General features: G+C 37.8%; 1 protein-coding gene and 1 pseudogene across 1 annotated transcript; both read right to left on the reverse strand.

Moving 5' to 3' along the window:
- Positions 1-966: 966 nt before the first annotated feature.
- On the reverse strand, positions 967-19068 carry Eaf2 (ELL associated factor 2). The gene is made up of 4 exons (XM_036204098.1): positions 19031-19068; positions 18487-18611; positions 6131-6379; positions 967-1151 (listed from the first exon to the last, which is right to left on the reverse strand). The coding sequence occupies exons 1-4, from the start codon at positions 19066-19068 to the stop codon at positions 1105-1107; spliced, it is 459 nt and encodes a 152-aa protein (XP_036059991.1). The 3' UTR covers positions 967-1104.
- Positions 10635-13646, reverse strand: LOC118594234 (annotated as a pseudogene).
- Positions 19069-25781: the final 6713 nt, after the last annotated feature.

A 25781-nucleotide genomic window follows, 5' to 3' on the forward strand; every position in this document is an offset into this window, starting at 1 on the left:
CGTTGAGGCTTGCCCAGTAATTGAGTAAAACCAAAACTTATTATAAGTCACAACTTATTATATTCCATTTTTGGTGGGCATGCAAACTTGTACAACCACTGTGGAAATCAGTATGGTGATTTCTCAAAACTGGGAAGTAATCTACCTCAAGACCCAGCCATACCACTCTTGGGCATATACCCAGGGAATGCTCAATCACACCATAAAGATACATACTCAACTGTGTTCATAGCAGCACTATTTATAATAGCCAGAACCTGGAAACAACCTAGATGCCCATCAACTGAAGAATGGATTAAGAAAATGTGGTACATATACACAATGGAGTACTATTCAGCAGAGAAAAACAGTGACAGCATGAAATTTGCAGGCAAATAGAAGTAACTAGAAAATATCATCCTGAGTGAGGTAACCCAGACTCAGAAGAACAAACATGGTATGTACTCACTCATAAGTGGATACTAGATGTAAAGCAAAGGACAATCAGACTGCAACCCACAGAACCAGGGAGGCTATATAGCAGGGGGGACCCTAGGATGACTGTGGCTTATAAATACCAAATTCTTAAACTCTTCTCTTGAAAGCAAAACAAATTATAAGATTTAACAAAACAGCTACTAGAATAATTATTTAACTTCAGTTTTATAGAAATTAAAGTGTAAATTTGGCAAGAATTAAAGTATTTTCAGTCATAATTTAAGGAATATCAGATAGGAAAGGCGCCACCATAATAAAAACAAACCACAAACTCTTCCTACAAATCAATTGTTTTAGCATTTCGCAGTTTGGGACAACAAAATGGTAAAATCGAGCCCTGGACCTGTACTCTGGAATACTTGATCTGCAGCTTGTTGATTAACAATACCCGGGACATGTTCCCTAACTTCTGAAGCTCTTTTCTCACCTATCAAATGTGATGACAGTTTTGTTATGAATAACTAAAGATAACACACGAGAATGCCAATAAGAAGTTAAAAATTCTGAATCAATTTAATTTTTTTCAGCAAAAGTTACATCTTTTCCTTAGTCATAGGAGTGTTTATTCTTGTACAAAACAGATTACCATACATTTTACAAATGTTTTCTTTGTGACTCAATATTGCTTCAGTTATCAATGCCACTTTCTGATTCACTCAGCTGCAAATCATTTCCTAAAATAAAACGTAACAAATTGTAGTAATTAAAGATATGAACTGTTAATATTTAATATGTTAATTTAGTTTATCAAAAGTAAATGTACAAATGTCATGTCAAATGTGATTCTGCTAATCTAGCAGTTTGTAATTGGTAACATGATTGATTATCAGATAATTTGGCCACATATCTGGTAAACCAATCAATACTGCCTAGAAAGTAAAAACCAGCAAGGCGTTGGTGGTGCACGCCTTTAATCCCAGCACTCGGGAGGCAGAGCCAGGTGGATCTCTGTGAGTTCAAGGCCAGCCTGGTCTACAAAGTGAGTTCCAGGAAAGGCACAAAGCTACACAGAGAAACCCTGTCTCTAAAAACTACAGCAGCAAATTCCAACATAGTTTTAGTACCACCTGCCATTTATTTTAGCCTTCTTTCACAGACTGATGACATTATCCCTCTTTACACTGTTGACTTATTACATCAAGAAATGAGAGAAATTTCTTTTAAAAATCAGACAATTATTTTCAAGAGTGAAAAAATTATAATTTCTTGAATTTAAGATGTTTTCAAACCATTATGGAAAAGATGTCAAGAATCATAGGCTAGATGACATTCAACAGCAGAATGCCTGCCTACTCTGCACAGGACCTGGTGTCTAATCAATCCCTAGCACCATAAAGAAGATCTGACCACTGCTTTGCAACTGTCTGTGAGCTTTGTCACGGAGCTAACATTTCAATGGAGCAGAAAGACAGGAAACAGCTATCTAGCTAGTATATTGTCAAGTAGGGACAAGTACTGTGAGGATCTGTGGAGAGATAGCAAGAGGTGCTATTATAGATGGGAAAGCTTTATGAGATACAACATTCCAACAGAAATTTAAAGTGGAAAGTCATAAAAAAAAAAAAGAAGGCATAGTGTCTAACCTAAGAGAAAAAGTATAAATGCCCAAGGCAAGTGTAGAGTGGTTGTGATTTTTTAATTATACGTTTTTTGGTAACTTCACACATGAATACAATGTATTTAGATCATATCCACCTCCAACTCACCCCTCCAACTAACTCTTCCTGGACCCCCTCTCCCTGACACCACATCATTCTCCAAAATTCATGTCTTATTTTTCTTCTTCATCCTCTTCTTTTAAAAAATAACCCACTGAGTCCAATTAGCTCTCTACCTGTATGGACAAGGGTATAGAGCCACCCACTGAAGCTTGGATCACACTTCTGAAGAAAACTGACTTTTCCTCAGTTGGCATGCTTTACCTGCCACAATAGAGATCGGACTTACAAGTTTTTTGTTTTATTTTGTTTTGTTTTGGGTGGTTTTTGTTGTTGTTGTTTTGTTTTGTTTTTGTTTTTGTTTTTTGTTTTGTTTTGACTTGCAGAAAAGAGGCTACTGTAGCAGGAATCTTAACAGGTCTTATTAATAAGAACAAACCTGGGCCAGGTACTGGGGTGAATGCTGGAAGATCAGAGAAACAGAACAAGCCACAGCTACCTCACTTTGCCAGTTCTTCAGCTGATCCTGTTTCCTCAGCCTGGAAGCCTCTGAGTCCTCATTCAGAATGGATCTCAGCTGAACTGTTGCTGGAAAGCCTGAAAGCTTAACCAGCCAAATGCTTCTAGTTCCTGGTCCTCAAGCCTTATATACCTTTCTGCTTTCTGTGATCACTCCCTGGGATTAAAGGTTCAGATCTTGGGATTAAAGGCGTGTGTCACCATGCCTGGCTGTTTCCAACGTGGCCTTGAACTCACAGAGATACAGAGGGATTTCTGTCTCTGGAATGCTAGATTTAAAGGCCTGAGTGCCACCATATTCTAGCCTCTGTATCTAGTGGCTGTTCTGTTCTCTGACCCCAGGTAAGTTTATTAGGGTGCACACTATTTTGGGGAACACAATACCACCACAGGCTACTGTTGCTAGAGTGGGATACATGAGGAAGACAGATAAGAAATGCGGTCAGCCAGATACAGAAAAGGTCACAGGAAAGATTGAGACATACTGAGAATGCTGGGACAATTTTAAGCAGGCAACTAAGTTGTTCCTAACTCTCTGTCAGTGAACACACTGTCATGGTGTAGAAGAAACCCTGAAGCGGGGAGAGAGGTTGCTTCTTTTCGGCTTCTCAGAAGAAAACAGAAGCCGTGACTGACCGGGTCTGCCCGCAGAACTGTCCCTTCCTCCTTGATGCTCTAGTGAAAGTGCTAAGGTGTGCCTTTGTTTTCATTTCCCCAGGTTAGTAGCTGGAGGAGATTCGGGACTGTCTTCAGTCCCGGGAAATCCTGAAGATGGAGTTTTCATACTCTCCCTCCCATTCTTTTATGGAATTCCTAGTATACAGTGTTTAATCATGTCATCCACCTTCCTTATCTCCAAGCTGCTCTCTCTTACTTCTTATTTTATATTGTGTTCTAGGATAGTTCCTTAGTATTATATCTTCTATCTCACTAATTCATTTTTCACCCCTGTCCATCTTGACTATTTATTGACCTTTTCCAAGAAATTTCCATGAACTGTCCTTCCAAATTTTTTAAACACTTATTTACTCATGCATATGTGCATGCATGCATATGAATGTCAGTTCTCTCCTTCCACCATGTGAGTTCTGGGGACTGAACTCAAGTCAGGAAGCTCAGTGGCTAGCGCCTTTACCCACTGAGCCATCCCACCCATGCTAAAATATTTTTGAAGTTCTGGAATTCAAACTATGGGCCTTGTGTATGATGTGCAAACACTCCTCTGTAGAGCCACTTGATTCCTATTTTTTATAATTTATTACATATTGTTTTATTTCTGCTTTCATTTGTTTCATGATCTTTTTTAAAGCTATGTCTTGGGTTAGGTGTGGTTGCTCACACCATTAATCCCAGCAATCAGAAGGTAGAAGCAGGTGAATTTTTGTGAGTTTGAGACCAGCCTGATCTACAAAGTGAGTTCCAAGCCAGCCAGACCTACATAAGGAGATCTTGTCTCAAATTTAAAAAAGAAAGAAAGAAAAAAGAGTTATGTCTTCATATATTTTTCTTAGCAACATATGTTTTTTTTCTTGTTTCAGAATTCTGTTTGCCCATTTTGAGAGGGAAGTTTCTCTTTTTCTCTACCTTTATAACACTATTACAGGATTTTGTGGTTCTTTAAACCTAGCCTACAGCCTCATTTACCAGAAACAGATTTCACCATCACATTTGAAGATTGCAATCTCCTGAAGATATGGTAGGTCCCTTCAAGGAGCCAATGAGTAACAAGGCTGTACAAACCCTGGCTTCTGAAACAGCAACCGCAGTCAGCATGTGAATGGTTGCTTTTTCCCTAGCCTCCTTTCACTAACTCAAGGTCATCTACATATCTACTCGTCTTTCCCGGTTTGCCCTGTCCCCACCATATACTGTCTAGCTTCCAACAGAAATCATAACTTATCTTTCCTGCATCATATCAAGCAACTTTGTGTGTGTGCATGTGCACGTCTGGGCATGTGGAAGCCAGAAGACAGCTGCTGGCACTTTTAAGCTAACCTTTCTTGAAGGTATCCAAGCTGCTTCCTACTACATCCCTTTAAACTCAAAACCAATACCCTCACCAAGCCAATTTTTTTTTGTTTGTGTTTCAGTTCTTATCTTTAAAATATTTTTGATTATGTTTTTAAAAATTACTTAATTTTATTTTATGCTCATGGGATGACTGTCTGCATGAATGCCTGTGTACCACATTCGTCTAAACCCTGGGTGATCAGAAAACGGGGACATATCCCCTGGATATGTCTTTAGTCTGTAACCCCAGTGCTGGGTCCCTGGAGTGCACTGGCCAGCTAGTGTGGACAGATTAAAGACTTGCAGGCAAAGAGACAGAACCTATCTTTAAAAAACATTGTGGAAAGTTATAGAGGGAGACACCTGAGGTTGACCTCTGACCCCCAAATGCATGTGTACACAAATGCATGCATACTTGTACACACACATACATGAACACTAAACACTAACAAATACATAAGGAATAAATAAATAATAAATAAGGTAATATAATTAGGTTAGGGTCTAGTTTCTATAGTAAAAGAAATTGCAAACATTGAAAAGTTTAAAGCAGGAGAGATGATAAATTATATTTGAATCATTTTAAAGGTAGATATGGCTAATAATATACATAGTGGATACAATGGCCTTGACTGCATACACAAGACTTGCATAATATCAAGCCAGTCAAGCGTGAGTGTGGAAGGGACTCATAAAACCCCTGAGATAAGGAGTGATTGGCAGTTGATGATTGCTGGGAAGGAAAACTCTGAAGTTATCTTCAGAGATGTATCCCCTGGAAGGTTGCCCTTGCTTCAGCAAATGGTCCTATAGCTATGTACACACACATACTGGCAACATCAAGGGAACACAGCAGTGAAGACAGAGGGAGAACATGGAGTTGGAAGGAAGTGGTGGTGGGAATCGAGGAAATAAGCTGAACTATAGTGGTAGTAGTAGAGATGAAAACAAGTAGATGGATTTGAAAAATAGTTAGGAGGTAAAAGTCAACAGGACTCGGTGAAGTATCAACTACACAAAGAGAAAAGAGAGGAACTCAATCCTAGAATGCAATCGGGCTCTGTTTTATACAAGTAGGCAAAAATGCAGTGAGCCAAAGAACACCAGGTTGGGTTTGGACAAAGTATATTTGAGGTGTTTTTTACTAGGAGATGGGGCTAGATCTATCTGCCCAGGACTCAGAGGTCTGCCTGGAGATATGTATTGGACAGTTATCTCCATGTAAGTTTTGATTGAACCAGAAGCATGAGAAGGTTATCTAAGGACAGAGGATAAAATAAAACAAAAAGGCTTTAAGGAACCCCAACTCTAATGATAGGGTTTGATTTTCAACTTGCAAAAAGAAAAAATGGCTAATGGTTATAAAATACATAAAATAAAACTCTTCTTTGACTCAATTTTAGTTCCCAACAAGTGTGACTCCATTGCAAATCCTGTTTGAGTTACTTGTGGTTACACAGACTTACGTAAAGTACTCATCAGAAGGGTACTGTTGTCAGGAAATCCATGGCAGTTAGCATTAGTCCTGGCCTGTGGCCTGGCAGACATGCTAGGATGTCCTGGGCTATATGTCCCTGGGCCTGAAGGAGAGGCTCGGTCTTCATCTTCTGAATCACTAGAACTGTCCTCACTACTTGAAGAGGAAGAACTTTGGGAATCTGATGAACTGTCACAACTGCTCATCTGGTCCATCAGACTAGCTTCTGCCTTCAGTTCTGAAAATGGAAATAATAGGCAAAATAAATAACATAAATAAACACAATAAACATAAATGCATTAGCTTTTAAGAAGACTTTGGCAATAAATAAATAAGATTAAAATATATATTCCAGCATCTAAAGCATGTACTTTAAAATTTCCTGTAGCATGCTGTTCAAGAGACTCTCCAAACAAGTAGCCTGTTGCTGTTGCCCTTGGTTACCCCTGAGGTGGAAGGTAGGTTCCCTATTGCTGAAGACACCATGCACTTCAGAAACAGGGCCCAGAGACCTCTAAGCTGGAACGGACCTGAATGCCCTCTTTCTGGGGACTAACTTTCATGTTAGCAGGAGGTGTCATTAAGTTTCCAATGGAGAGAGGCAACCAACAGTCTCACCCAGCAACCACGCCTAGGAGCCACATCAATGACTAGCTTGACATGATAACCCTAAGAGAGAAGTAGTGGTACACATACCTTGGTGATAACCAGCAGCTCTCTAATTGTACTTAAGACCCATTCAACCAGAGAAAGACCATACTTGTTACTAGAAACCTAGTTAACTACTCAGTGCTAGTGAAGTCGTGATTATTGAAAGGCAATCTACAACCACTAATTTAGTAAAATCCAGAATAATACTTAGTAAAAACAATCAATAAAAATTCCTCCTTACACCCATAGATAGCTATACTCTTCACCCCTCATCAAGGAAACTTCTTGCAACAAAGAGTGACAACAGAAAATGGCAATTATTCAAAATGCAGAGCAGTGGAGCCCGGATCTGATAGATACAGCTAAAAGACACTCCTGAACTTAAGGCTCAGGGAAGAGGGGACAGAAAGACTGTAAAGCTCTGTGGATCAGGAAGTTTGCTGTGAGATTATGTCTCCTAGTAATAACAGAAGTTCTATCCACAGCGTGTACTGCCCAAATGTTAGCTAAACAAGGATGATACAAATGAGCATGGCAAACTGGACAAAGAAAAGCCAGTGAGGCCCCAACTCTATACAAAGAATATCAAGAACTGAGGAAATCTTGGAATGAGAGAGCCTTCACACACACACACACACACACACACACACACACACACACACAGCATTATACAGACTGAACAGGTTATTTTTAGGAATATGTATGTATGTAATGTACATATATGCATGTAGTAGCAATTAGTGAAAAAAAGAGACCATGAGTTTGAAGAGGAGTGGGAAAGGGTATATGAGAGGGTTTGGAGGTAGGAAAGGGAGACATGTTTTAAATAAATGATAATCTCAAAAAAATTAAAATTAAATAAAAAACCCATCATGTAGCATCAAGTTATATTTTAATACTCAGATTATGAGTATTAAAAGGCATGGGTAGGGTTGGGGATTTAGCTCAGTGGTAGAGCGCTTGCCTAGCAAGCACAAGGCCCTGGGTTCAATCCTCAGCTCAAAAAAGAAAGAAAGAAAAAAGGCATGGGTTACCAGCTGGGTGTGGCATCATAATTTGTAATCCTATCATTCAGGATGCTGAGGCTGGAGAATGCCAAGTTCAAAGGCCAGCATGATGTACACAGTGAAACCGTCCCTCAAAAAGAGGGAAAAGCTCAGCTGTTAAGAGCACTGGCTGTTCTTCCAGGGACCAGGGTTAGATTCACAATCATCTGTAACTCTAGTCCCGGGGGATCTAGTGCCTCCTTCTGGCCTCCATGTGAACTGCATGTATGTGGTTTACATTTAGGCAGTGTACTCACTGATATAATAAATAAAATTTCAAAAAAAGAAAAAGGACAAAGAGGACACAAGTAATATTTACATCTAACTTTATATTTCTCCATACCACTGTAAATAGATATATATGTCTTAAAATGCATAATAACTATTGAAAAGCTTTAAAGTGTAAAACCACAAAATACATTTTTATAGACATGGTCAGTTTTTTCGTCCTTATTCCCTAACTATGCACAAGGCAGTGTCATTCACACCTATGAGCCTCACCCTTTCCTCGCTGCTCTAGAGAAAGTTTTGGCGCTTCCTTACTCGGGTTTCTGCCCTGTTTCTTTAAAGCAGATTTAAAATATTCTAGTATTTTTGAAAAGTCAATTTTCATTATAACTTTGGTTGTGAATATTTTTATAGAAAACAAGGATAATAATGTTGGCATTTTCCTTAGTATGCTTAAAGTTATTTTTAAGATACACAAAATCTATGGTGGGAAAATTTGTAGGTGTTATTGATCAACCCCATTCTCCAAATAAGTGATTTGAAGCAGAGAAACAATGGAACAATATTTAGAGGTTAGAACTACCCCTAAAAATAAGTCTACTTATTTTTATGTCATTGTTTTTCTAGCATTCTATAAAAACATCAAACAGTTGAACAAGGTTTTAGCCTAAAGCACTCTATAAAATACTCAGTCAACACAGTATAATAGCATGCCAGTGCAATAATATTTTAAGTTAGCTGATAACATCTCTCTAGACTGGCTTTCCATTTCCACCCTAAGTTTTTGCACTAGCTCTTTACTTTGCTCAGGATAGACATCATCCATGTCTTCTTGTTTGTTTTGTGTTTAATACATAATTCATACAGTGAAATGTACAGCGAGATGAATTGCAGCATGTTTGTCCTATGCATCTGCCACTGAGCAGGACCCATTCACATAAACATTCTCCTATGCCTTCTTTCCAGTCAATACCCACCATTTTGACTTCTATTACCAATGATTTTTGTCTGTTATTGAACTTCATAGAAATGCTGTCACTCACCATGTGCTGTTTTGTGCATGCCTCTTATCAACATTATGTTTTAATGTTCGTTTGTGCTATTGAATGACTCTGCAGCTCACTCTACTCAACTGTCATGATATCAGTTACATAAATACAACATGCATTGGTTATCAACTTTCTATTTATAGATACTTGGGTTGTTTTCCATTTTTAGTAGTAACAAATTTGTGATAACAAATAATCTTGTTCTGTAAGGCATACTGTAAATCTTTTTATGTATTCACTTTCTTGGGTAGAAAAGATAGAACTCACTGTCTTAAAAAAAAACATGGGTTTAATTTTATTAAAATGTATCAGCTTTCGATGTGATCTCCCATAATTTTAGATTCTTTAATAAGCCATGGTCCAAAGCAATTTTCATATATTGTTGGCCACTCAAATATCTTCTTTTGTTAAGAATATGCTTAACAAGGGGAATACTTCTCCATGTTGGTGGGAGTGCAAACTTGTACAACCACTCTGGAAATCTGTATGGCGACTTCTCAGAAAATTGGGAATTGATCTACCTCAAGACCCAGCCATACCACTCTTGGGCATATACCCAGGGAATGCTCAATCACACCACAAAGATACCTGCTCAACTATGTTCATAGCAGCACTATTCATAATAGCCATAACCTGGAAACAGCCCATCAACTGAAGAATGGATTAAAAAAATGTGGTACATATACACAATGGTGTACTACTCAGCAGAGAAAAACAATGATAGCATGAAATTTGCAGGCAAATAGAAGTAACTAGAAAATATCATCCTGAGTGAGGTAACCCAGACTCAGAAGGACAAACATGGTATGTACTCACTCATAAGTGGATACTAGATATAAAGCAAAGGACAATCAAACTGCAACCCATAGATCCAGGGAGGCTACCTAGCAGGGAGGACCCTAGGATGACTGTGACTTATAATAAGTTTTGGTTTTACCCAATCACTGGGCATGCTTTAGTGAAACATTTCATTACTAGGATAAGTATTTGTACCGTATAAAGCTGATGAAAGGATATGCTGGCTGTACTTTCAGGAAGGGGGGCTAAAATCTTTTTAGATTATGGATTAGCCTATAGAAAAAAAATGTCTACTGAAAATCAAACAGTGAAGGGGAAGATGAATAGGAATCTCACTTACACAACTTAAGTAAAGCATAGCTCTCCAAACAGATGAAGATAAGTTTCTTCTGTACCCCAGAATCTAATCAATATTTATATGTATAATTCAGCTATTACTTGGCTTAAAAGGTCTTATTGGGAAATGTTACTGTTTTTACTTCTTTCTACAGAGAAAATATTTTCCAGTTTCAAATAACTCTGGGCTTTGGAATTATAACCTGTTTTATGTTAAAAAAAAATATTTAAGTGGAAAATGCTGAAGGACCACTGAACTTGATGTTGTATTTACATATCTATATCTGTATAAAATAATGATTATAAATGTTTGTTTAAAAAGGTGAAGTGCAAATGTGAATTTAACAAGAAGTTGTAGATTTTCAACACTGTACACAAACTCCTTTCTTACAAATAAACATTTATGCTTCTAAAATAAATTAAAAGGAACCCAAGGTAATAGGAAGAAAAAAGGTAAATGTTAAACCCCTGTATCATATTCTAAGTTACTTAATATAAAAAAAAAAAGAATCTGCTCAAATATTTTCCTTCTTTTTGGTCGTCTTTTCCTCGTGAATTTGCAAACACTCTTTTTAGCTCATTTTAGCTGTGAGTCCTTTGTTAGATATGTGCTTTATGAATACTTCCTCCAAATCTGTGTAGCTAGACTACAGTGCTCTCCGATGTCCACTAAGTCTCTGAAAGGTTGCTCCCTCTCATATTTGGTTTAAACGTGATCTTCTCTAAGGATTTCTCCTTTCCAGTCCCCATTACCTGTTTTATTTTCTTTAGGACACTTATTTCTAGAGTTCATTTGAATATACATTTGCCATTTTACTTCTTGCCTCCTCTTCCCTCATCTAAATAGCCAAATATAAACAATGTGAGAAGAGAAATCTAGTCTTAGTCACGCTGTACAATTCTTTCTGTATAATGCTAATATTTCTTTGATTTTTTTTATTTTAATCTTATGAAAGACCCTGGTTTACAGTTTTATCTTTCTTACACATACTTACCCAGTTTAGGGACCAAGATAATATTAGCCTCAACAAATGAGCTTGCCAGTGTTCCCCCTATGTTGGCCACCTTTCCATGACTAGGACTAATACTTGAGGCATCAGTTCATAAACTGATAAGGTTTATTTTGGCCCCCAGCATTAGAGGTTTCAGTCCACAATCAGGCAGGCCCATTGCTATTGTGCTTCTGATGGGGGTGCCAGACGGAGGTGACAAAGAAGCGGGAGGGGCTAGGGTCACAATAGCCTTTTCTAGGGCACAGGATACTAGGAAACACCTCTTGGTAAAATTAATTTCCTCTTTGACACATTCATTCCTCCAACCACTCTTGTTCTCCTCCCCTTCCCTGCCATGAGGTCCCCACCCCATTTTCATGTCTTTTTGATTTTTGCTTTGTGACCCACGAGGTTTAACCCGAGCCACCCTCTTGGGCATGGGTGTGAAGCTACCCACTTGAGGATGAGCAACTCATCAATGGTTATATCACTGAAGACAAGGTCCTCCTTTCCTCCAGCATCCCATTAGTTCCTCATGTGTAACTGAATATTTACTGTCTCTGTCATGTGCAGGCCCTTGGTAGGTGACTCCAGCCATTGGAAGTTCATGAGTGCCACAGGACAGCCTGTCACTACCCCCTTCCCTATCATTCGGCTCTTACATTCTTTCCCTTCTTCCCCAGTGTTCCCTGACATAGTTGTAATTTTCTTAATATTTTTAATGGCTACTGGATCCATAGTGAATGCATTACTCTACTGATTATAGAAGTGTTCATTATATTCCAGATGTTAATGATTCATATCTTTCCATTTTTGTTTCTTAATAGAGGTTTATCAATTGTGTCTGTGTATTAAGAAACTTTTTGTTTCACTGACATTCTCTACTGTTTTCAATTTCATTTATTTCACTTACTCTTATTATTTCTTTTTGTTTGCTATGGGTTTATTGTTTTCCTGTGCATTGGAACTTAAGTTATTTGACCTTTCTCCTTTTCTAATTCAAGCATGTAGAACCACACATCCCCCCCTTGCCATTGCTTTGGATGCATCCCATGTATATTTTTGGTATGCTGTGCTCACTTTCTGCATACTCTATATTTAGTACTCTATATTTCTAATTTCCTTTGATTCTTTTTCTTTAACCCATAGACCATTTAAAAGTATGTGAATTTCCAAGTGTTTAGAGATGGTTTACAGTTGTCTGCTATTGATGTGTAGTGTGACTGTGTTATGGTCAGAGTACAGAGAATTCATGATTTTGTTTTAAATAAATGAATTAAGGTTTTTCATTTTTATGATGTGTGTGTGTGTGTGTGTGTGTGAACATGTGCCATGGCTCTCCTGTGGAGGTTAAAAATCAGCTCTTCCTTTCTACCATGTGTATCCTGAGAACCGAACTCTGGTCACCAGACTTGGCAGTGATTGCCATTACCCACTGAGCTGTCTCACTGACCCAGACTGTTCTAATGTGATATGCTGACCTACAGTTTAAGAGCTGTCCACCTCCCTGCAGTCATTTGGGGACTTGCCCTTCTGGTCATTTTGACAGGATAAGCAGATCCACAAAAGATCGCAGAGATAGGTCACTGCTTTCCAGCACAAGCCCATCTCTTTCCTCCATTCATCCAAGGATGGCCAGCTTGCCCAACACACTGACTTCCATTTTGCAGCCCAGCTTTAAGGCAGAGCTTGGAGTGGGCCCTTTCCAAGATGAGCCTTGCCTCAATACCACTTTTCTTCAATAAACATATACCAATAGCATCTGTTACATCGTAAGATGTTCTTTTTGGTTTCCTGATACATAAATGTGGCCATTGGTGAGATATCTATCAATATTGTAAACCAAAAGTTTTATCTCCTTCAGCTTCTCTTTTCCAAAATGGCCAAATCTCCAAACTCTTTGCTCTGCAATTGGCCAATCGATGCCCACGTCTATATCTACACTATGCTCAGCTCATATTTCATAATATTCCATTTCCACCCTATAAGTAACCCATCTCTATCAAATGACTTTTAGCTAAATAAAATGAGCCATTTTCATATAATTCTCCATCCCAGTCTTCTCAATGTGGCCGTCCAGCTGGATTCAAATTCAGAGGCTCAGTCACTTCAAGAACTCCTTTCTGAATTTCACTTCATCGAAACTTATGGCACCTCTCAACAGAGAAGATAGAGTCACATCCTTCTTCTTGAATCATTTCTGCAAATTTCTGGAGTACAGTGTGATATAAACATGGAGATATGGCTTGGATATTCCCCACAATGTCAACCTCATTGTGATAAATAAATAATTCTACTCTGCCCTCTAGTGATGTAGAGCTGTCTTTGGACATTTCAGAACTTCTTTAAAGAACCTGTGCACCAAACTGCTTGTCCACATTCTCAATTCCATCATGGTCTGTTGAAACCCAAGAGCAGAATCATGACCCCGTCCTTAACCCCAGGCATTCATTGTTCTTCAGAGGGATGCCTGTGATGCTGCTGAGGGCCAGCGCCAATGCTGCCAGGTGCAGTGGCTTTTCTAAGTCTTGCCTGTGCCCTGGCTTCACTGCAACTTCAGGGCTGGCCATGTGACTGTCATTCAGGTGGGGTGGGCACCAACACCTAAGGTTTTTCTTATAGCTTAGGGAATGTTTTATGATGTTGAAAATAATCAATGGGCACTTGAAAAAAAAAAGGTGCATTCTTGTGTTTTATTAGTGATGTGTGTGTGTGACAGAGATGGAGACAGAGACAGGCAGACACCTTGTTGGTTAGTTGATTATATTGCTCAGGTTTTCTGTATCTTTTTTTTTAAAGTTTTATTGATTCTTTGTGGAGTTTGCATCATGCATCCTGGTCCTATTCATCTCCTCATCCCTTCACATCTGCCCCTGAACTTGAAACATCCCCTCCAAAATAAAATCAAATAAAATTTATAATAAAAAATTAAAAAATTAATCATCATGGAAGCTATAGTGTGATACAATGAGTCACAGTCCAGGTGAGCTAGCCAGGACGGTGCTGGAGAGCTTGCCCCGGTGCTGAGGATGAAGGAAAGCTGCCAGGCTGATCAACCCAGCTAATACCCACCCAGGCCCTATGAACCAGGGCTATGAGTTGGCCCACCCCAACATGACCCCTTCTAAGATCTGCTAGAGCACGTGAAGGGGCCAGATCTGCAGATCCAAAGCTGCAGGATCTCCCTGACACAGGGCAACAGCAGGGTATCCAAGAGGAGTCCTAGTGAGGATCCAATATTGGTAGTGTAGTAGAAATCAGAGGCCTCCTACCAGACCAATGACTCATTGCAATGATCACTTACAAATAAAGATGTATGGACTGAAGGGTTTTCTGTATTTTATTAATTTCTTTTTACTACTGGCCCCATCTGTTGCTGAGAGCACAGTGAGAAAGAAACTCACTAAAAATTGTAGATTTTTATTTCTTTTCCACTGTATCAGTTTTATCTTATAATTTTGCAGTTCTGTTACTATTCACATTGTCTTCCTGCTAAATCAATCCTTTAGTTATTACTAATGCACCTCTTTGTACTAATTTGTTTTGTTTGTAAATCTACTGTACCTGATACTAATGGTATATAACTTTTTAAGTGTTTACATAGTACATTCTTACATTCTGTCATTTTAAAGCTGCCCATTTCATTAATTTCTTGTAAAAAGCACACAGTTGTATTTTTTTTCTGATCTCCATTTCAACTGATTTAGACTACTCATATTTAAGTTAACTACTGGTATACTAAGTCTTGCCTGTGTCATTTATTATTTGCTTTCTTTTTCTTTCCTCTGTATTTGATCCCTCTGTTTCTCTTTCCTTTCATTTCTGTGGAATACTGGAACATTTTTTATAACCCTGTCTTTGTTTACTGTGTTTTAGGTGTCACTTTGTATATATAGTGGTAGTTTTGGGTTTTTTTCAATGAGCATACATGTCTTGTCTGTGATTCACCATTACAAGTATGATATGGAAACTTCACTATCATTTAGGTCCCTTTTCCTCTCTAGTTTAAAATATTATTGTCTTAAGTGTCAGTATTAATCTAAAGATTAGCTTTTGTTTTAATTGCCACATATGATTTGGAAAAGTCATGAGGACAGTTGTGGTCTGTTGTCCTTTATCTTTCTATTGCTCTTTATTCCTAAGTGATGGTCCCAAATGTTTTCCTCTTATCATTCATTTCTTTTATGATTGCTTCAATTTCTATAGCAAATATTCCAGAGTAGTCCCCCAGTAACAAGTACTTTTAGTCTTCCTTTCTGGAAAGTCTATTACTCCTTTATTACTAGAGACTAATTTTGGTAAATGCAGAGTTCATGACCAACATTTCTTTCAGCACATAAACAGTATTGTGCCACTTTTGAGTTTCCAATGAGAGATGTGATATTATCTACATGGTATTCTTCTATGGTGATAGGTCATGTCTCTCTTGCTTTCAGGACTTACATCTTTGCCTTTAGTTTTCAGATGTTGAATTTGGATGTATCTTGGCATGCATTTCTTTGGGTTTATCCTATTTGGGATTAGTTCGATTTCTTGAATCCATGGTTCATGTCTTTAATCAACCTTGAATGTCATCAGGCATTATTTCTTCCAATTGTTTTTCAGTCCTCTTTTCTCTGTCCTCTAAGAGTTCAGTTGCTACAAATTTTGGAACTTTTGTCACTCTGCATCAGGCTTTTGGGGACCTGTTTACTTTGTTTCAGTATATTTTCTGTTTTAGATTAAGTGAATTCTATCATTCTATCCATTGCCTAGTGAAGGGCAATCTATCCAGTGTGTTTGTGCTGTTATTTTTATAATTTCCATTTGATGCGTGTTTAAAATTTCTATTTCTTTAATTCTCTCTCACTTGCTTCAAGAGAAATCATAATTGAATCACTCTATGAAAGTTATTTTAAGATCCTCATCAGATACTTCTTACATCTAATTTCTCTGAAAATTGATATGAACTTTTCCTTACTCAAGTTACCATTTTCCTGATTTACAGTATAACAGGTAACTTCCTAGTACATTTTCATTTTGGTTTGAATTCTAGGGACAATATTTAAATCTTTTGCTTAGCAGGCAGTCATGGTTCGGGGTTTAGCATGCAGATACTTGCCTGTTTTTGTGGGCTATGTTTCAAATGACACTCTAATTCCAGACCTTTTGTAGGTCTGTTCTGGTTTGCTTGGTAAATCTCCAGCAACTAGAGTTCCCACTGGTGAACTCAAAAAAGGGGCTTCATTAGCATTGAGGGCACAGTTCCTGGGGAAAGGAAGTCTATGGCCTAATGCAATAGAGACTGCTTCCAGGATTGAGTGTGTGTGTGTGTGTGTGTGTGTGTGTGTGTGTGTGTGTGTGTGTTGTAGGGGGAGGAAAGTTAAAAATGCTCCCCACTGAGGCACTTGTTATGGTAGGAGCCCCTTACCAGTGTCACCAAGTTTCAAAGTGCCTTTCAACTGGAGAGAGAAATCTGAAGGCAGGGAAGGTATCTGTGTGGTAGAGGGGCAATGAGCATTTGACATAGTATGATGCCACATGAACATGCCTTCTCCCCATGCAGTTCCTGATGGGGAAGGACAGTCTCAACCCAAGCACAGAGGAGCACCTTAAGACTACAAACACTCATTGGGCATTATTCCCTTTTCTGCTACACTCAGCTTCTGGTGTCTCTGATGGGGAATCAGATACAGATACAGTTACAGATAACTCAAAGATGTAAATGCAAAAACTGATATATTAAATTTCTAGTGCAAATTCTGGATATAAATTGGAAAAGATGACTCAACCATCAGAGAACGGTCAGTAATGGGACTGGAAAGATGGCCAGCAACTAAAAGCATGCTCTTTCTGAGGACCCAAGTTTAATTCCCAGCCCTTTGTCAGGTGGCTCACAACCACCTCTAACTCCAGGTTCAGGGGATCCGATGCCCCCTTCTGACATCTGTGGGTATCTGCACACATATACACCTAACTTTTAAATTAATCTTTTAAAAAAAGAAGTTAGTAGTAATGTAGAGTCAATAAAGTATTTGACAGAATATAGTCTAAGGAATATTCTATACAAGCATCTTCAGGTAGATAATGTTCCTTTGTCATACAACTTTAGAAGAAGAAAACTATTCTTGGTTCATGTTAACTGATTCTCTACAACTCTTTTCTATGAGTTATGACTTCCAAGCAATGCTTTAACTAAGGTCTGACATAAAAGCACCACATGTAGGACCTTCTACTTATACCACAGAATCACTATTAAGGACATGATATAGTTTATTACTTTATTTATAGAATTAAATTTTTATTAATTATTTATAGAATTGATTCCATACAATGAATTAGTTTTAGGATTTACTAGCAAGGAATAGAATGGTTCTCTGGAACCTATGTTAGTATATTACATATTAAGATAATATAGAAAATGCAATATACATCTTTATTTGTTTTGCTCGCTAGTAAGCACAGAACTAATTTCCATTTTAATTTCTATAACTAGTAAATTTACTTAAAATTTCCTTTTAATCCTCTAATTTTCTAACTGCATACATTTATAGAATGATAACATGATTCAGATCTATTTTGGAAGTAGTCACAACATAAGATAAAATAAAATTCAAGATCTCTTGTAACTAGAGTTTGGAGTTGACAGCTTCCTTACTGCTTATAGAGAGAAAACCAACCCATTAGGGATTAAGTACTTTACTGGGCCTAAAAGGGAAGGAAGAGTTATTGAGCTACATGCAAATTATGATGGCAGAGTATAGAAGCAAATAATTTATTGATGACTGGGGTCTTGCTGCTGTTACAATTATTGTAACATCAAGATCCCAACTGTAGCCTTGGGGTCAAGGGGACAGGGAGAGGGAGATTTAAGTTTCTTCCTTTTCAACATTCTAACCCTTCTCAGAGATGCCTTCCTGTTATAAGGGACACCGCAGCTGAAACAACTCTCCTCCTGCTCCTGTTCATTTGGTGGTGCCTTAGACATCTACACCTGACTATAAACAATACATTTCACAGGAAGATGCTATGAAGAAATAACTATAAAACATTTTTTGCCCCTAAATGATAATAAAAAGAAATGATCTGACATAGATATAACATCTAATACATATGTTACATCATTATCCCAGAAAAGTACACAATCATAAAATATATTATTCTCTCACTAAGACCTATGGTTAGTCCTACTATTAATGGAAATCAAACTTTACTTAACATTTACTTATCTCTTCTAAACTGACATTGTATACACTTAGGTTTTACCTCTTTCAATATCATCCATTAGAGATGATGGAGAATGGTGTTCAAGGTTGGAAGTCCTAGGTGGGTTCCACACTTGCTGCTGCTGTTGCTCTAGTCTATACTGAATTTTACTGCTTCCTTCAACTCTGCAATTAAGAATACCAAACACCAAAATAGCAATACCGGGAGAGCAATGTAACAAATTCAACTTACTGAGTTACTAAACTTCACTTGTTTTTGAGGAATCTCTCAGATGACATTTAAGAATGAAAATGTTAATTGATTTAACAAATATTTATTGAGCTCCTTCTTTTATGTTTGGAATACACACCAGTCCAGTGAGGGATACAACTGGAACAATGATAAAGACAAACAAAACAAAACAAAATAAGAGCAACCATGCTGCTCAAACTGAGCAGATAATCAGTTATTGTAGTCACTATGTAAGTGACTACAATTAAGAGAAAATACGTGTAAATTTATCACTTCTATTTAAACTGAATCACTTCCACATTTCCCATTCATAATTTGAAAACAGGCATGTTAACAGAGGAGATGTAAATACTCTTTTTCAACATTGTAACGAAGGGTACACTTGAACATTATGTGTGAGGCCTGCCTTTTCCATTTCCTGTGGTCAAATCGTGCCAGTTCTTCCGTCCGGAGGTTGTTTTATTGTACAGGATTCTTTTGGCTATCCTGGGTTTTTTGTTTTTCCATATGAAGTTGAGTATTATTCCTTCCAGATCTGTGAAGAATTGTGTTGGTAATTTGAAGGTAATTGCGTTGAATCTGTAGATTGTTTTTGGTAAAATGGCCATTTTTACTATGTTAATCCTGCCTATCCATGAGCATGGGAGATCTTTCCATTTTCTGACATCTTCTTCAATTTCTTTTTTCAGGGACTTAAAGTTCTTGTCATATAGGTCCTTCACATGCTTAGTTAGTGTAACCCCATGGTATTTTATATCATTTGTGGCTACTGTAAAGGGTGATGTATCTCTGATTTCCTTCTCAGCCTGTTTGTCTATTGTATGTAGGAGGGCTACTGATTTTTTTGAGTTGATCTTGTATCCTGCAATGTTGCTGAAGGTTTTTATTAGCTGTATCAGTTCCTTGGTTGAATGTTTGGGGTCATTCATGTATACTAACATGTCATCTGCAAATAGGGAGAGCTTGACTTCTTCCTTTCCAATTTGTATCCCCTGAATCTCTTTATGTTGTCTTATAGCTCTGGCTAGAACTTTAAGTACTATATTGACTAAGTAGGGGGAGAGGGGACAGCCTTGCCTTGTTCCTGAGTTTAGTGGTATTGCTTTGAGTTTCTCTCCATTTAATTTGATGTTGGCTGTTGGCTTGCTGTAGATTGCCTTTATTATGTTTAGGTATGTTCCCTGTATTCCTGATCACCCCAAGACCTTTGTCATGAAGGGGTGTTGGATTTTGTCAAATGCCTTTTCTGCATCTAGTGAGATGATCATGTGGTTTTTTTCTTTGAGTTTGTTTATATGGTGTATTACATTGACGGACTTTTGTATGTTGAACCACCCTTGCATCCCTGGGATGAAGCTTACTTGATCATGGTGGATAATTGTTTTGATGTGTTCTTGGAGTGTGTTTGTCAGAATTTTATTGAGTATTTTTGCATCAATGTTCATGAGGGAGATCGGTCTGTAGTTCTCTTTCTTTGTTGCATCTTTGGTTTAGGAATCAGGGTAATTGTAGCCTCATAGAAGGAGTTTGGTAATATTCCTTCTGCTTCTATTGTGTGGAACAATTTAAAGAGTATTGGTATTAAGTCTTCTTTGAAGATCTGGTAGAATTCTGCAGTGAAACAATCAGGTCCAGGGCTTTTTTTGGTTGGGATACTTTTTATGACTGATTCTATTTCCTTAGGAGTTATTTGACTATTTAAATGGTTTATCTGGTCCTGATTTAACTTAGGTATGTGGTACCTATCCAGAAAATTATCCATTTCTTTTAGATTTTCCAGTTTTGTGGAGTAGAGGTTTTTGAAGTATGACCTGATGATTCTCTGGATTTCCTCATTGTCTGTTGTTATGTCCCTCTTTTCATTTCTGATTTTGTTAATTTGGATGCTCTCTCTCTGTCTTTTGGTTAGTTTGGATAAGGGCTTGTCTATCTCGTTGATCTTCTCAAAGAACCAACTCTTTGTTTCATTAATACTTTGTATTGTTCTCTTTATTTCTATTTTATTGATTTCAGCTCTCAATTTGATAATTTCCTGGTGTCTGTTCCTCCTGGGAGACTTTGCTTCTTCCTATTCAAGGGCTTTCAGGTGTGCTGTCAAGTCACTAGCATGAGATTTCTCCAGCTTCTTTATGTGGACATTCAGTGCTAAGAATTTCCCTCTTAGCACTGCTTTCATAGTATCCCATAAGTTTGGGTATGTGGTGTATTCATTTTCATTGATCTCTAGGAAGTCTTTAATTTCTTTATTTGTTGCTTAACCCATTGGTGATTCAGTTGAGCATTATTCAGTTTCCATGAGATTGTAGGATTTCTGTAGTTTTTTTCTTTTGTTGAAATCTAACTTTAAACCGTGGTGGTCTGATAGAACACAGGAGGTTATTCCAATTGTTTTGTATCTGTTGAGATTTGCTTTGTGGCCAAGTATGTGGTCGATTTTAGAGAAGGTTCCATGGGGTGCTGAGAAGAAGGTATATTCTTTTTTGTTCGGGTGGAATGTTCTGTAGATATCTATTAAGTCCATTTGATCCATACTACCAGTTAAGTCCATTATGTCTCTGTTAAGTTTCAATTTGGCTGATCTGTCCAGAAGTGAAAGTGGGGTATTGAAGTCTCCCACTATTAATGTGTGGGGTTTTATATGTGATTTAAGCTTTAGTAACGTTTCTTTTACATATGTGGGTGTCCTTGTGTTTGGGGCCTAAATGTTCAGAATTGAGACTTCATCTTGGTGGAGCTTTCCTGCGACGAGTATGTAATGTCCTTCATCATCTCTTTTGATTGATTTTAGTTTGAAGTCTATTTTGCTGGATATTAAGATGGCTACACCAGCTTGCTTCTTAAGACCATTTGATTGGAAAGTCTTTTCCCAGCCTTTTATTCTTAGGTGGTGTCTGTCTTTGAATTTCAGGTGTTTCTTGTATGCAGCAGAAAGATGGGTCCTGTTTTCATATCCATTCTGTTAGTCTGTGTCTTTTTATAGGTGAATTAAGTCCATTGATATTAAGGAATATTAATGACCAGTGATTGTTCGTTCCTGTTGTTATTTTTATTTTTTGGTGGTAGTGTGTGTGTACTTCTCTTCTTTGGGGTTTACTGCTGTGGTGTTATCTATTGCCTGTGTTTTCATGGGTGTATCTGCCTTCCTTAGGTTGGAATTTTCCTTCTAGTCCTTTCTGTAGGGCTGGGTTTGTGGATAAGTATTGTTTAAAACTGGTTTTGTCTTGGAAGGTCTTGTTCACTCCATCTAGATGATTGAAAGTATTGCTGGGTATATTAGTCTATGCTGGCATCCATTATAACTGTCTGCATTATAACTGTCTAGGTCCTTCTGGCTTTCAAAGTTTCCATCGAGAAATTGGGTGTTATTCTGATGGGTTTGCCTTTATAAGTCACTTGCCCTTTTTCCTTTGCTGCCCTTAATATTCTTTCTTTATTCTGTATGTTTAGTTGTTTAATTATTATGTGGCGAGGGGACTTTTTTGGGGGGTCTAGTCTGTTTGGTGTTCTATAGGCTTCTTGTATCTTCATAGGCATTCCGTTCTTTAAGGTGGGAAAGTTTTCTTCTATGATCTTGTGAAATATATTTTCTGTGCCTTTGAGTTGGTATTCTTCTCCTTCCTCTATCCCTATTATTCGTAGGTTTGGTCTTTTCATGGTGTCCCAAATTTCTTGGACATTTTGGGTCATGACTTTGTTGGTTTTAGTGTTTTCTTTGACTGATGAATCTATTTCTTCTACTGTATCTTCAACACCAGAGATCCTCTCTTCCATCTCTTGCATTCTGTTGGTTAAACTTGCCTCTGAAGTTCCTGTTTGTTTACTCAGATTTTCTATTTCCAACATTCCTTCTGCTAGTGTCTTCTTCATTTTTTCTATTTCCCTCTTCAGGTCTTGGATTGTCTCCCTTGCTTCTTCATGATTTTCTTTCAGGGACTTATTGTTTTCTTCTGCTTTAATTGTCCTTTCCTCTAGTTTTTTATAGTGTTCTTCCCATTTTTTGTTTGTCTCTTCCTCCACTTTATTTTTTATTTCTTCTATATAAGGCTCTAGCCTCTTCATGATGTTACTTATAAGGTTGTTTTCTTCTTCTTCCATTCTGTGATGTTCAGGTCTAGCTGTTGGAGAAGGGCTAGGTTCTGGTGATGCTGTATTGCTCTTTATTTTGTTGTATGTACATCTGCCTTGACATCTGCCCATCTCCTCTTGGGTTCGTTCCTGGTCTTATCAGTGTACTTGGTCCAGAGAGAGTTGACAGATTTAGGGAGCCTCTCTGTGGTCCAGATGGAAGCTCTGGGCCAGATGGGAGCGCTGGTCCAGATGAGCGTGCTGGCTGGAGAGGAGCTGGGGGGCTGGACTCTGAGTCCTCGGGAAGTCCCTAGGGTCTCCTTATTTTGTCCAGATGGGAGCTCCTCTTATCCAGATGGGAGTTCCTCTGGTCTCTGGTCTAGATGGGAGTTCCTCTGGTCTCTGGTCCAGATGGGAGTTCCTCTGGTCTCTGGTCCAGATGGGAGTTCCAGCGCAGGATGGAAGCTTGGGGCTGGTCTCTGATTCTCAGGAAATGGCTGGGGTCTCCAGCAGATGGGTGTGGGGGAAGGGTGTGGAGACTGCAGTGTCTGCCTGCAGTCTTGGAAAAGAGGAGCCTTCCCACAGTGGCCTGCCAATTGGCAGGAAACTGGGGCCAAGTTGGTCAGGTCCTCCCCGGGTGGCCTATGTTCAGCAGTGGGACCCAGGCACAATTGCCTCTCTGACTATAACCCAGGCACTCAACTCCAGTCCAGATGGGAGTTCCGGGGCCAAGTCATTCATTCCATTTTTATGAAGTTAGTTATAGTCAATGGGGCTCCTATAAATACCAAGCTAAAAATTTCTTATTACTTCTTTTAAGTTGAAAATAACATCTCCTAACCTGAATTTTTTTTCTAGCAATGAATTTCATTAACTAAATAATACAACTACAAATGAAATTTTTTTCTAGGTTTATAATTTTTAGTTACAAAATTTGGTGCTTAATGCATACACACATTGCTTCACCTCTGTCCTGGCTATTTTATGTCAACTTGACACAAGCTAGTCATCAGAGAGGGTGCCTCAATAGAGAAAATGCCTCCATAAGATCAGGCTGTTAGCAAGCCTGGAGGGCATTTTCTTAATTAGGGATTGATGGGAGACAGTTTAGCCCACTGTAGGTGAGGCTACCCTTGGGCTGGTGGTTCTGGCTTCTATTAGAAAGCAGGCTGAGCAAGTCATGTGGAGCAAACCAGTAAGAGGCCTCTATGGCTTCTGCATTGGCTCCTGCCTCCAGGTTCCTGCCTTATTTGAGCTCCTGTCTTGACTTCCTTCAATGATGGACTAAGATGTGGAAGTATAAGCCAAGTAAAATAAACCCTTTCCTCAAGTTGCTATTGCTCATGGTACTTCAGCATAGCAACAGTAACCCTAAGTAAGACAACCTCCCATAATCTCCATTTCATCATCTGTGAAACAAAAAATAAATAATTCTCACAAAAATCTCAAGTATAATGTCCTAGAAAAGACAGTTTCCCAATAATTGCCAGTTTCTGTTCCCCACATCAGCTGAGTAAAACAATAATGAAAAGATTAAATATGTTGCAAGCTTTGTCCTGCTAACAGTACCCTAGCTTTCATAAAAATAACTATTCTTTCCTTTTTTATTTCCTGAAATATCAGATTTGCTCTTTTCCACATCAACTCCTATTCATTTATACTTATAGCCCAATTATTCATTATACATCATTTTTAACAACTTAGAAAAAAAATACTACTATGTTTTACAAATTGTTACTTTAGTAGTAAAAAAAAATTGTAACTACAATAAGGTTTATTTTCTATTTGTGTATCATATTTTACTAGTAATTCTAGAAATATCCAGGAATTACTAAAATCATATGGCATCTAGTTCAATAAACTTTCCTTTTTCTCTGTTGAAAAGTGTTACAATAAAGTAATATATTAAGGAGTTACTGCATTTTATTTTTATACTGTTTGCTTTGTAATTCCTCAGTTTCAAAGTAAATGAGTACTTGGTAGAGTAACTCCTACTCCATTACCACATTCACAAACAGGGTCTATAATTTATTTAATTTTCTGTAATGAAAGTTTCAAGCACACCCAAAAGCAGACAGAATAATGTAGTAAATACCCATGAGGCAGTCAATTTATGTACAAACTTGTTTTACCTATACTCTCATCTGCTTCCATTTTAGTTGAAACAAATCTGGGACATAAAATTATTTTATCTATAAACATTTCAACATATATTGCCCAGAACTAAGAACTGATGAACAAAAATGCATAACCATTATATCACATAACTCTTAATTTCATCAAGAAGCCAGACAAGTGGTCTAACCTCTAAGTGTTTTGTGAATTTTTAAATTTCTTTTAGTCAAGATTCAAATAAGATCCATGGAACATGGTTATGTTTCAAATTTAAAAATACCAATTATTATTCCATTTTTATTTTCTTTGTGATTCATTCAGAAAATAAAACCATGTAAGTTGTCCTCTGATAGGTTTGATTTTGTTAATTACATTCCTGAAGTGTAATTTGTTTCTTTGATTTTCTTTCAGCTGGTAGATGGCATTAGAAGATTGAAATGATGCAGGTTTGAATTTTTAGCACATATATTTTACCTGTGATGTTATGATAATCTCTCTCTTTTTAAGGTGTTGACAGGCATAGGTAGGTAATTACTAAGTCTGTTCATTCATGAGGGGTTGTAAAATAAGTGGTACTCTTTCATGCCTTCATTTATTAGCTGAGATGCTTTCATACAATAGAGAAATTTTTCACTGATCTATAAGGCAGAACAAAAGCTAGATTCTTCGTTTTACAGTTTGAAAACAATGCATTAGTTCTCTAGCTGACTTCAATGGTAACTTTTGGTGTTTTTAAGTTCACTGCAGTTGTTATTATAGCTCAACTTTTTCTTTAATTGGCAAGTAGAAGCGTCTTAAGCTAAAATAAAAATGTCTCCCTTTTTCTGATGAGCCATTTCACCAGTCCTTGTAGAGGCCTCTTTATGTTGGCTTTTCAGTCCTTTTAATTCTGATAAATTTTAATTGCTTCCTTTACATCTGGT

Source organism: Onychomys torridus, chromosome 12 (assembly GCF_903995425.1).
Source record: "Onychomys torridus chromosome 12, mOncTor1.1, whole genome shotgun sequence".
In the NCBI taxonomy this organism is placed as follows: Eukaryota; Metazoa; Chordata; class Mammalia; order Rodentia; family Cricetidae; genus Onychomys; species Onychomys torridus.

What these genes read in the sequence shown, in the direction of transcription:
- Eaf2 (XM_036204098.1), bottom strand. Translation starts at nt 19,068, where the DNA reads ATGTTCAAGTGTACCCTTCGTTACAATGTTGAAAAAGA. An exon ending in AATGGATGATATTGAAAGAG is followed by an intron (nt 6,380 to 18,486) that starts GTAAAACCTAAG and finishes TTCCATTTTCAG; the next exon opens with AACTGAAGGCAGAAGCTAGT. An exon ending in CCTTCTGATGAGTACTTTAC is followed by an intron (nt 1,152 to 6,130) that starts GTAAGTCTGTGT and finishes GTTTTATTTTAG; the next exon opens with GAAATGATTTGCAGCTGAGT.